The 12,131-nt window shown below is 53.5% G+C and overlaps 1 protein-coding gene across 1 annotated transcript in view; it reads right to left on the reverse strand.

Moving 5' to 3' along the window:
* The window catches only part of Fa2h (fatty acid 2-hydroxylase), a 55,316-nt gene that overhangs the window by 12,384 nt on the left and 30,801 nt on the right, over positions 1 to 12,131 (reverse strand). Inside the window, exon 3 of the mRNA XM_010644510.2 lies at positions 8,020 to 8,112. Coding sequence (XP_010642812.1) covers positions 8,020 to 8,112 — 93 coding nt within the window. The remainder of the gene's footprint in view (positions 1 to 8,019; positions 8,113 to 12,131) is intronic.

Genomic DNA, 12,131 nt, shown 5'->3' on the forward strand with positions numbered 1-12,131 from the left:
TTGTGGTACCGGGGATTGAACTTGGGTCCTTGCGCTTGCAAGGCAATCCACCGAACCGCTGAGCTAAATCCCCGGCCCCAGTTTTTTTTTTTTTTTTTAAAGATACAGATTTGCTACATATTCTAGGCTGACCTCCGACTCACTATGGAATCCCAGCTGTGCTCTTCCCGCCTCAGCCTCCCGAGTGCTGGGACTACAGGAGTGTGCCAGCATGCCCGGCTTTTATTTGGTACCTTGTCACTGCCGTGTGGACAGCAGGAGCGATCTGCCAGGCTTTAGACAATGAACACTTTGTACCAGGTCCAGAGCTCGGGCCAGTTGTCCCCAAGGCAGGAGGACACATCACCCGGGGGGCACCTGAGCTCATCCCCAGAGGCAGGGAGAACTGGAGAGACAATGTCTCTGTGACGGGTTTGTCTCCTCCTTAGACCGTACCTGTGAGTGCCCTAATGCACGGAATATACACGGACATCCGCTGCTGCACATCTGTGATTAAAATGGACACAGGACGGAGAATGTGCTCAGCAAGTTTCACTCACAGGGATGCAGATCAGAAAAGTCTGGAGGCTGCAACTTCAGACGGTGGGAACCCTTGAAGATTCCTGACCACTCAGTGCACTGACAAGGATTGAAAATAAATAATGCACTTGGAGCCAGGGAATGACCTTCAAAGGCCGGCTCTGCTGTTTGTCAGTGGTGAGGTCTTGGGCAAACATCTTCCCCTCTCAGGTTCCAACCCAGCACCCCGACTGGGGCGAGGCAGAGGTGCGGTACCGGGTGGGCGCCTGGTCAGGCTTCAGGACAGGGAGCTGGGTGGCCACCGCGAGGTGGGAGAGGCAGTTAAAGCAGGGGTGCAAGGGCCGCAAGTGGCAGAGGACACACAGGTGTGGAGAGCATCCACCAGGGGTCTGGGATGCTGCCGCCACTGCTGGTCAGCCCCGAGGGTCTCCCGGAGCCGCTGTGGCACCATCACAGCTGTGAGCGGGGGTGTGGAGCAAGCAGGCAAAGCCACAGCTCCTGTCGTTGCACCTGGGGCAGGGTGGGTCCCTGAGGAGGTCCTGCCATATGCACTGGGGGGGTCCCAGGTGCTGGCGCCTTCTGGTGAAGGGCTACTGTCTGCTTCTCAAGGGGGAAGGCGACCCAAGGCAGCCTGGCGCATCTCACCCCAGCACCAACCTAAGGGACAGTCAGCCAAACGGGCTGGTGCAGCTTCCCTTGACCTCAGCCCTGGTCTCCCCACTCCTGCACATCCCACAGGAGAAAGCAGCGGAGGGAGCAGCTCAGTCTGCCTTCTTCCCTTCACACAGCCCTGCAAGGCCTGCCTCTGAAGCTGGCCCAGGGTCCCGGGAGAGGGCCAGCTCTGTCCTGGCTGCAGTCCCACCAGGACCCCACACTCACGGAGCATTTGCCAGGGGCCATGCGCAGCTCTGGGCACTTTAGGGGGATGAAATCATTCACCCCTCGCCCTTTCCCAACTGGGCAGGTAGCATATGTACTCAATGTCACTTTGTAGGTCTGTCCTGATATTACTGTTTGCATGATCTTTTTCCATTCTTTTATGCAGTGTATATCTTTATAGTGTAGCCCTTTCTCCTGTGCTTGCTGTCTCTCTCTCTCTCTCTCTCTCTCTCTCTCTCTCTCTCTCTCTCCCCCCTCTCTCTTCCTCTCCCCTCCCTTGAGATAGGGTCTCACTATGCAGCTCAAATTGGCCTCAAATTTGTGGTGATCCTCCTGCCTCATCCTCCTGAGTGCTGGGATTACAGGTGTGCACCACCACACTCAGCTATAGTTGATCTTGTGTGTGTGTGTGTGTGTGTGTGTGTGTTGTACCTATGGGCCCTGATTTTCTCTCTAGTCAATCCTTGTCTTTTGTTTTTTGGTACAGGGATTGAACTCAGGACCTTGTGCATGTGAGGCAGGTGGAATCCTTGTCTTTCAGTGGGAGTGTTTAGCCTATTTACATTTAGTGTTGGAACTGATCTATCTTCTTGCAGTTTCCTATCTTTTCTCTTCTGTCCTTCCTTTCTTGTCTTATTTGCATTGCTTAAAAATATTCTATATTTTATCCTCTATTGCTTTTTGGCTGTGTGTTTTTTTTTTTAACCTCTTTCCCTTTGTTATGTCAAAGATAATAAATGCTTTTTTTTTTTTTTTTTTTTGGTACCAGGGATCAAACTTGGGACCTTGAGCTTGCAAGGCAAGCGACGACACCACTGACCTAAATCCCTGGCCCAATAAATGCATTCTTATCACCATCTGTCTCAAATTTTTTTTTCTTTTTTCTTTTTTTCCAGTACTGGGGATTGAACTCAGGGCCTTGCACTTTGGCACCATTGAGCTACATCCCCAAATTTTAAAACATTTAAATAAATTACATTAAATTAAACTATTTAAATGTTTTATATGTTGTACTTTTGCATTTGTCCTCGTGCACTTCATTGGGACTTAGCTACCTCAGGCAGCAAACATTTCTAGTGACAGCACAGAAGTGTGTGGCCAGGCAGGCCTCTCAGCCTAGCAGTGTCTTGGCAAATTCTTAGCTGTTAATTCCTTTTGCCCTTACAGTGGACCCTTGAGTTACAATAAGCCTGACATACGAACAACTTGGGTTATGACCAGAATCTTCATCTTAACATATGTCCAAAGTCTTGAGTTAAGACCTGAATGCCTGCCACTTGTGCTTCCAGATGGTCTCAGATACAGATTTAACCCTCAAAGAGCTTGGGAAGGAACATTACAACATCCTTTCCTGTGCGAGGTTAACTGAGAAATCCTGGGCCAGCGTCTCTCTGAGGACACGGAGATCTGCCTGTGTGTGGGAGAGAGACTTTGAAGGCTGCGTAGAGGAGCCTGAGCCCTCCTTGACCGACTGGAGTACAACAAGTCAATGGTCTACTGTGTTTGTAGAGGAAGTAGTCAGCAGAGCAGGATGTATTCGTTTAAACTGAGCCATAGGAAGAGATGGGAAGCAGGGGCTTCAGCCTGAATCTCACCCCTACTGTGATGGACCCAGAGGAGGAACAGGAGACTGGAGCTGAGGTGCAGAGCGTGTCAAGTATGGTGGGGACGGAGCACCCAGCACAGGGGCAAGTTGTCTGACCTTTGGACTCCCTGGGTAGACCAGAAGGCTCTGGCCACCTGTACACACAGCAGCCCTGCCGGTGGCCACGTCCAGTCCAGGGAGGGCCACGAGACCACTCTGGAGGACCCCGCAAGGCCTCAGTCTCAGGGGCCTCAGTTCCACTCTTCCAGGGAAAATAGAGCAAGCTATGCTTATAAGTACAGAAATCCAGGCCTGCTCATTTCTTCTCCACTTCAGGGAGGGGGATACTGAGACCCAAGAAGTTAAGCCCCTTTGAGACAAACTCGCTGGTCGTGGAGTGGGGACCTCTGTACCCCTCCCCTGGTATGTGGCAACCTTGGCCAGATCTCCCAAGAGCTGGCCCCCTCGAGCTGGGTGCTTGACCTTAGCACAGCTGCTGCATGCACGGATAGGATGTCCTTTCTCAGCCCCTTCCAGTCCTGGTCACTGAAGGCGAGGCCCATTTGCTGGTCATTTCCAACATGGCTGCCAGGAAGTGGGCTTGAGGCAGGACTGCAGGTGGGCTCAATGAGGGGAAGGGACTGGGCATAAATTTCACTCCTGCTCTCCTGGGCTGAGCACTGCTTAGCTCCTTGTCCGCTCACGAGAATGGCTCCCTTCCTTTCTGGCCCCTCTCACCCTGAGGCATCAGCGAAGGTCTGCAGCCTCTGTAGGAGGCAGGTGGGTAAAGGAGGGGAGAAGTGGCCGTTGACCAGCCATTGATCACGTCAGCGGTTCCTTAGCATCTAGGGGCTTCCACAGCCACCCCTGCTCTGACACACCCTCCTTCTCAGCTACAGAACCTGACACGCAGAGAGGGCTGCATGGATGGGGGTGAGGATATTCCCAAAACTGCTCTGCTGTGGGGTCCTGTAGGGTCCTTTTAGGGGTGGGGGTGTGGCCCTTAATGGTTCACAGACCTGAGCAACAGGCTGGGTCCCAGGAAGCTGATGCAACTTGGGGTGTGCTGGGCTGAAGCACCCTGGCCCCTGCTGCAGCTCTGCACCCCTCCCCACTGGGCTATGCCGGGAATGCAGCTGGCAGGCCTGGCAGGGGAAAGGGCAGCCTGCTTCCCTGGTAGGCGGATGGCCCGCTGCCAGGGTGGGGAGGGGGCCACCTCTTCGTTCCTTTCTCCTCTCAGCGCCCCCCCCCCCCGGCGGGGGCAGGGCTGGGCCCAAGTGGCACAGACGAATCCCTGCCCAGCCCCAGCTCGTGAGCGGCGCTTCCTCCCTGGGGGCCAGGGTGGGGTCAGGGCCACTGCTGAAACCAGGGTCTACCCAAAGCTGGGCACATGGCTGCAGCAGCCCCCCAGGTCGGGGGAGAGTAGGCCCCAAGAATCTGAGCTAGGGTTCCTGTTTCCCACACTCGGGTCTCTGGCCAGCCCGGGCTCTGGCCTCCTGTCCTAAACTTTAGTTGGGGGATGCGGGACTCCGAAAGCCTCATTCTACAAATGAGGGCCGTGTGCTCCACCATGGGTGCCATGACTCAGGGCCAAAGCCAGGCAATCTCAGACCATGGACCCTGGTGTGGGGTCTGGTGCAGCTGTCAGCAGGGATGGAGAGGGGCTCTGGCAGCCATCGGGGGCCCAGCTGGGACAACCTCAAGTCCCCAGGGGCAGTTCTGAGCCACCTGCCTCCTCCACTGGTGACCCAGTGGCCTGGGCAGTGGCAGGGAGCCCAGAGGTGAAGGAACTCCATCCTCCCAGGAGGCAGGTTACCCTGAGGGCCTCTGTTCTGATCCAGGTGCCACTGTCCAGAGTTCACAGGGACTTATCTAAGGGCCCCCAAGGGGTAAAACTCACAGGGCCAATATCAGCACCTTGGCCATGCTCTGGGGACAAGTGGAGCAGCCTGGGGCTGTGATCACAGTTGGGCAGGGGCAGGGCCTGAGGAAGGGGAGCTGCCTTTGGTCTGGAGCCACACCCGCCCAGCAGAGGGATGATTCTAGGTCCCCAGGGGAGAGGAAAGGGGAGGAACAGGGCTGGGCTGCTAATCTAATCTGCCTCTAACCTGCCTCCAAGTGACTTTGGCAAGAGATTTAAACTCTTCCTTGCTAATTAAATCAGGATAAGGATAATCCTCATTTTTTCAAATGCATTTCAAACACTTGGCTCTTTTGTTTGCTCATTTGGATAAAGACTTAGTAAAGAAGCGTTAATCAGTGCTAATTATGCAGTCCAGGGTGATGTGGGCTGGGAAACCGGGAAAGCCCTTCACTTCCCATCTCTCCTTGGGTTCTGAGGAGGCAGGGCCCCAAAGTGGGAAGGGCAAAGGGGGTTCCTGAGGGCAGTGAAGAGAAACTGTGAAGTAGCTGAAAGAGGCTGGTGGTCCATACCTATAATCCCAGCTACTCAGGAGGCTGAGGCAGGAGGATCAAGAGTTGGAGAACAGCCTTGGAAATTTAGCCAGACCCTCTCTCAAAAAATAAAGGGCTGGGGGGCTGGGGATTTAGTTCAGTGGCCCATGACTGCCTCACAAATGTAAGGTCCTGAGTTTGATCCCTGGTACTGGGGAAAGAAAAAAAAAAAAGGGCTGGGGGTATAGTAGTTCAGGGGTTCAATCCCCAGTGCTGAGAGACCGACAGGCAGGCAGGCAGGCAGGCAGGACCAGTATACCCAGAGGCCAGGAGCAGTGTGTGTGGGGGGCACTGACTGGGTTCCGGAAAGCAGGGAGAGCTGTGCAGGGTGAAGAGCTGGATTCTTGTCTCACAAGGCCCTGCCCAGCTAGGTGAAGGAAGAGATGATTTAAAAAAGCGTTCTGGTAAAATTCCACGCAGAGCCGGGTGCTTCTCTCTGCTGCCCTCTCCAATGCGTCAACCCCAGCCCATGCTCCTTTGCTTTTTCTTCCAGCTTCTAGGGTGGGGAGGTACCGGAGGGCTCCTCTGCAGCTCCTGGGCTTCTGTGTCCCCTGGGGGGTGGGGCGGGCGTGGGTTGACCGTGTGGCCAAGGACACAGAGTAGGACTCTTGTAAAAGGAAAGAAAATGGAAGGGAAGGAAAGGACAAAGCTCATCTCTTTGCTACGTTTCCCTGCCAGAGGGGCCCCACCCTCTCTCCTGGGCCAGCCCCTCTCTTCCTCAGCGAGGGGCCCAGCAGGAAGGCGGGCAGCAGGGAGAGAGTGTATGACAGGATTGCCTCAGAGGCTGGAAGGTGAGCCAGGGTCTGTCGCCGGGGGAGTCTGCCTTGGGCAGGGGGCACCCGGACCCCTCAGAGCACAGGTAAAGGTGCAAGAGCCTGGGTGCCTCGGCAGGGGGTGGGAGGTCAGCCAGGCTGGGGCAGTGCTGCTTTCGGTCAGCCTTAGTTCCCAGCTCTTCCCTGCCAGGACAGTTTTTTCCTGCCAGTCTGCCCTGTGGCTGCCACACTGATTTGGCCCTGGTCAGCTCTCTTTTTCTAGTATTTTCTCTCTTCTTTTTTTTGAGACAGGGTCTTGCTAGGTAGCTCAGGCTGGCCTCAAACTCATGGCAATCCTCCTGCCTCAGCCTCCCGAGTGCTGGGATTAAAGGTGTGTGACATCACACTCGGCTTCTTTCTAATCTTCAAGCCCTAAGCCATGGCCACAGCTGCTGGCCCCAGAGACCCCTCTCTGCAGCCCCTTCTAGTACTTTCTACGCACGGCTGCAGTGCCCTCCTGGCCCTGTGCTCCTTCCCAGCGGCTCTTCAACTCCCTTTGACGCCCTTCCTGTTCTGGGGAGAGGTCCCAGCCTCATCTGCTCCCGGGGGCTTCTCACTAAGTGGGTAGCTCCCCTTTCCTCCTGCCACATGCAAGCAAACCCAGCCCCCAAAGGCCCAGAGAAGCCTGGTACTGATGCTAAGACCCCCGTCTTGGCTCCTGGGCATCACGGACATGCCATGTGGGTGATGACCACTTGTGGCCTCATCTGGGGTTGGGCCCTGAACCTGGGCTCCAATGAGCTGGTGGGGCGGCTGTGTGGCCTGGGCAAACCCTTCTCTCACTGGCTCTTGATTCCTTCCTGGTCATTGCATTTACGCAGGGCACAGGGCATGGAGTAACTTTGCAAGCTGGATACCCTGTGGTGTACCCTTTCCAAAGGGTACAGTCCTCCCAGAAGCTGTGGCAATCCCACGTGACAGTGGCTGCTCTGAGTCCTGGGCTCAGGGTCTCAGGAGCCCTGGGCAGAGGGGCCCCTGGCCCTGGCTCATTTCCCCTAGCTGTCTGTGTTCCCGTTCATTTCCTGCATCACCTTGGGTGGTCAAAACCATTTAGGGGGCTGTGGTGAGGGGCTGATGTCCTCTTTGTCTCTGTGCCTCAGGTGTCCACTGTAGGCAGAGGATGCAGAGGCCTGGCATTCTGTTTGTTTGTTTTTTGACACAGGGTCTCACTATGTGGATGAGACTGACCTGGAACTCACTATGTAGCCCAGGCTGGTCTCAAACTCACAGCGATCCTCCTGCCTCAGCCTCCCAAGTGCTGGGATTACAGGCGTGCACCACCACGCCCGCCCTGGCCTGGCATTCTGGATGTGCACATTTGTTTCTATTTCAAGAGGAATGGCATTGACCTTGGATGGCCCTGTCCCCCAAGCTGGAGGGACCCTACCTGGAACCCCCAGCTCCTCCAAGGCTCCCCTCTCAACACACCTGGTCTTCCCCGGCTCTGCTTACCCAGAGCAGGCCGTCAGGTTTCTGCACAGGCGCCGGCTTCCTCCGGACAGAGAGTGGCTACGGCCAGTGATGGCAGGGCCTGCGCAGGCCTGCTGACCTAGTTACTGCCCCCTCCCAAGCTCCGGGAGGCCTCTTCTCTTGGGGGGGGCGGCCCCATGCTAGTTCCCTTGCTTTCCGCCAGCAAGGTGCCACACGGCCTGCCCGGGCCTTGCATCAGAAGTGGGCACCCGTGCCCCTCCTTGGCCTCCCTGGGTGTGCATCATGAACAGAACAGTGCTGGGCCCCATACATCACCCTGCTGCATCTTGGGCCAGTTACCTTGTCCCAGTCCACCACTTGGAGCCTCACTTCCATCTCAGGGTCCATCTTCGGAGTTTCTGCAGCGGCTACAGCCTCATTCTCCACAGGTTCCTGGACAGAAGAGATACAAGGGGGCCGTTTAGAGTGGAGGAGGGAGGAGAACGCAGGCCCAGCCAGGCATGGTGTGGCACACCGGGAATCCCAGCGCTGCAAGGGGCCGAGGCAGGAGAATCACAAGTTCTTGCCCAACCTGGGCAACTAAGCAACTTAGCAAGACCTTTCAAAATCAAAACAAACAGGCTGGAGATGTGGCTCAGTGTGAAGGCCCTGGGTTCAATCCCTAGTACTGAAAGAAAAGAGAGAGAGAGAGAGAGAGAGAGAGAGAGCGCCAAGCTGCCTCTGTGAGGGAGTGGGGAGGGGAAACCCCTGGGTAGGGCCAGGTGGGCGGAAACCAAGGACTCTGAGTCCTTTCGAAGCCTGAGAGACACTGATGTGGGTGGCATTGTTCTTTGTACTTTTCTTTTTCCCTTTTAAAAAAATACTGCAAAAATAAGAGGCTGAAAGATCTGAGAAAGGATGAAAGCCTGCTGGCAGACTGGGGGTGTGAGAGTACAGTGGTGACCGCAGGGAAAAAGCATGTCTTGACTTCCTCCGAGTGTCCGGCAGAGCAAGTCATAGGCTGGCACTGAGGGCACCTGGTGGGCTCCCCGCCTCACTCTAGCCTGTCATTCAACAGATTCCGGGGGCCACCTTGTTCCTGGGAAAGAAAGGAGCAGGGAGCCAAGGGGACCCTGCCGCCCCAAGGCCAGCAGCCAGGGGTGGGGGTGGAATTGGCAGGGGCTGGGCCAAGTGGGCTCAAAGTTATGTGGAACCAGCAGAGAGGCAAAGCCAGAAGGAAATGGAATGCGCTGGGACGGTCCATGACCCTGCTAGCTCTGATGTCACGGGCGAGGCCAGCTGGGGCAGCACCCGAGTTCCCTCTGAGTTCCCACGTGAAAGGAAACCGCGGGAGCCAGCGAGAAGGTTTGAGCAGCCAGTTGGGGTTTCTGCTGTGCAGATTCTTACACTTTTGTTTCCAAGTGAACCCAAGAGATCCTGATGGTGACCGTGACTAAGTCATCTCCTGGGAAAACCCAGATAGAGCCCACATAAAAATGGGCTTTCATGGTCTTGTCTTGGGTCTGTGTATCTCGGTGTACTCAATCTGTGTCATCAAGCCAACCTGTGGATCTTTTAATAAAGCATCTCGATTCTCTTGAGGAGAAGGAAGAGTGGAATTACAACACCATATGTTAATTCCCTAAACGCCGCGCACAAGCGTCTTCCCTCTCCTTATGAGTCAGTAGCTGCAATGCCTGATCTGCCATTTCTATTTCCCCTCAGCACACCCCAGAATGCCCCGTGCCCGGAGCTACTGAGCCGCCTCCCTCCCAGACATCTCTTTTCTTCTGGTCACCCTCAGTGCTTTCTCAGCTGCCCTCACTGCAACCCCATCTTCCTCCCTCCATGGGACGGAAGAGGTCAGGCATATCCTCATCGAGGGCTTTTGCCTGCCTCACACTTCTCAGACCCTAACCTTAGGGTACAGACTCAGACCCGATTTGGGCTGAAGTCTCCTTCTGCTGACTCTTGTCACGGAATCCCTCATGACCCCTGGCCACCTCGAGTTTCTGGCTGTCATCCCTGGTTCTTCCCCTCTGGTTGCATAGGGTCCTTCTCTGTTTCTCTCAGGCCTGTAAATATCTGAGGACAGCCGGTCCTCCCAGCCCCTGCCATCGGCCAGGTACGAAGGGTCCATGGAGAGCCCCAGTAGCACATTTCTGACCACAGGAAATGAGCGAACGTCGGCCTTTTGGCCTCTACCCCATCAGTGCCTTCATGCTGGGTGCCAGAAGCCGTAGATGACCGTTACTGGCAGGGGACGGGGACCACCGTGGTCTGTGAGATGCCGTGGACCAGAAGCCCTGTCCACTGGAGCCGGAACACCAGCATAATGACGAGGAGGAGCCCAGGGACCGGGGAAAATAGGAAGCCCGAGGTACGGCGTCATGGAGGGTGTCTGGTGGGGACAGGCTCTTCAGGGGTGCATCTCAGTGAAGTACTCCTGCCTGCAGTTCTTCCCTTGCCAAGAAACCCCCGTTCCTGCAATCACACACGTGTGTGGGAGCCCAAGCATGCCAGAGGCATCACTAAGATGGAGCATCTCTTGCTCTCCTTGCTCCAGAAGGGTGATTCCAATTTCCCGTGTCAGAGTCTGACCCGGAAACTCCGCTACTACCTCTAACACATTCCCCAAAGTGCCCATAGCACCATCCTCTGCAAACCCGCTTATCTGTGATTTCCCTGTATGTCCAAAGTCTTCACCTATACACCCTTGGACTACTCAATTTCCCTGTAGCCAGAAGAGATACTTTGCCATCTTCTAAACATATCTTACGTTTTCCTTCTTAAACATCACCCGTTTGGATGAGGACAGTGCTTCATGTCTGGCCCTTTAATCTTCCTAACAACTGCACACAGTAGGCAGAATATTATTCTCTTCTTATAGAGGGGCATCCTAACTAAGCACAGAGTGATCCCACAGCTAGTAAGGAGCTGAGCCAACAGTGAGATTCTAGAATATTCTCTTTCCCATCATGCTTTTCTTCCCTAGCCATCCTAGCCAGAGAGGATCTCTTCATTTTCAAATTAAAAAAAAAAAAAATCAGACTTTTATGCATGTAAATGCACACTGTCTCAGTTGGTATTTATAATTTCTTGCCTCTGATTGTTTTAAAATATTTTGGTAATTATCTTGCTTATCTAATGGCATTATAGAGCCAGTACAGCAAGGGCCTGCGATTTGATGTTTCCTGTTTTTTTAGCTGCCTAATCAGCTCTTGTAAACACTAGATGCTCTACCCACATGCCCCAATGGGCCACATTTCAATGCTGGGTCTTTGTAAAGCAGTCAAAGCCAGGCGTGGTGACGCACACCTGTAATCCCAGCATTTTTGGAAAGTGAAGCAGGAGGATCATAAATTCAAGCCCAGCCTAGGCAATTTAGCAAGATCATGTCGCAAAAAATAAAAAAAAAAAAAAAAGGGGCGGGTAGCCAGGCGTCATGGTGCACTCCTGTAATCCCAGCACTCGGGAGGCTGAGCCAGGAGGATCACTGTGAGTTCAAGACCAGCCTGGGCTACATAGTGAGTTCCAGCTCAGCCTCAAAAACCAAACAAAACAAAAAAAAGGGCTGGTGATAAAAGTCAGTGCAAAGGCACTGGGTTCAATCCCCAGCACTGGGGTAAAAAGAGCACTGGGGAAGAAATAGGGGTCATGCTCTTAGAATATAAAACAAATCAAGTTCCTTGACTCTTAGCACCTCCACACATGGGGACATCTGGCTCTCTGCCTGAAGGGGTGGCCTAAGACACCGACTGTCACTCTGGAACACTATTCTGGGCCAGAGCAGGCAGTGTACAAGATAAAGATTCACATACAAGATAAAGATTCCAACAATCCGGACCAGTGGTGGAAAACCGATGGCACATGTGTTACTGCGTTTTTCTTTTAAGACAAAAGATGTTAATGTATGAGTTTTTTTTTTTTCCAAACTAAAATCTCAGTGTTCAAGTTTAATTGCAGTGTCGGCACTTTGTGCGTTTTAGATAAATAAATGCGTTTTAGATTTCAGCTTGGCACTTGTAAAAGGTTTGCCATCACCGATTTAGACTACAGATTCCTAGTGTGTTTATCTGAGTTCACAGAACAGCCACCAGCAGATCTGAAAATACGTAAGAATGGTATGAGATTGCCAGCATTTTTTGCTAAATAAAAACATTTAATTATTATCAGCAGCATTTCATAAAGAGGAAATTCAATACCAAATATGTAGGAAATACATGGCCAGGTATGGTGGTGCACATGCCTGCAACCCCAGCACTCAGAAGGCTGAGGCAGGAGGACTGCAGTAAGTTTGGGCCAGGCTGGGCTACACAGTGAGTTCAAGGCCAGCCTGAATTGCATAGCAAGACCCCACCTCAAAAAACCTAAATAAATAAATGGAAAGGCAGATCTTCCCAAAGAAAGGCAGCTGGCAACTTTACAATGACAAATTAAAAAAGATTATGTTTGAAGATATACATATATAT

The sequence above is a fragment of the Fukomys damarensis genome, unplaced genomic scaffold (assembly GCF_012274545.1).
Source record: "Fukomys damarensis isolate Sample0158 unplaced genomic scaffold, DMR_v1.0_HiC HiC_scaffold_32, whole genome shotgun sequence".
NCBI lineage: Eukaryota > Metazoa > Chordata > Mammalia > Rodentia > Bathyergidae > Fukomys > Fukomys damarensis.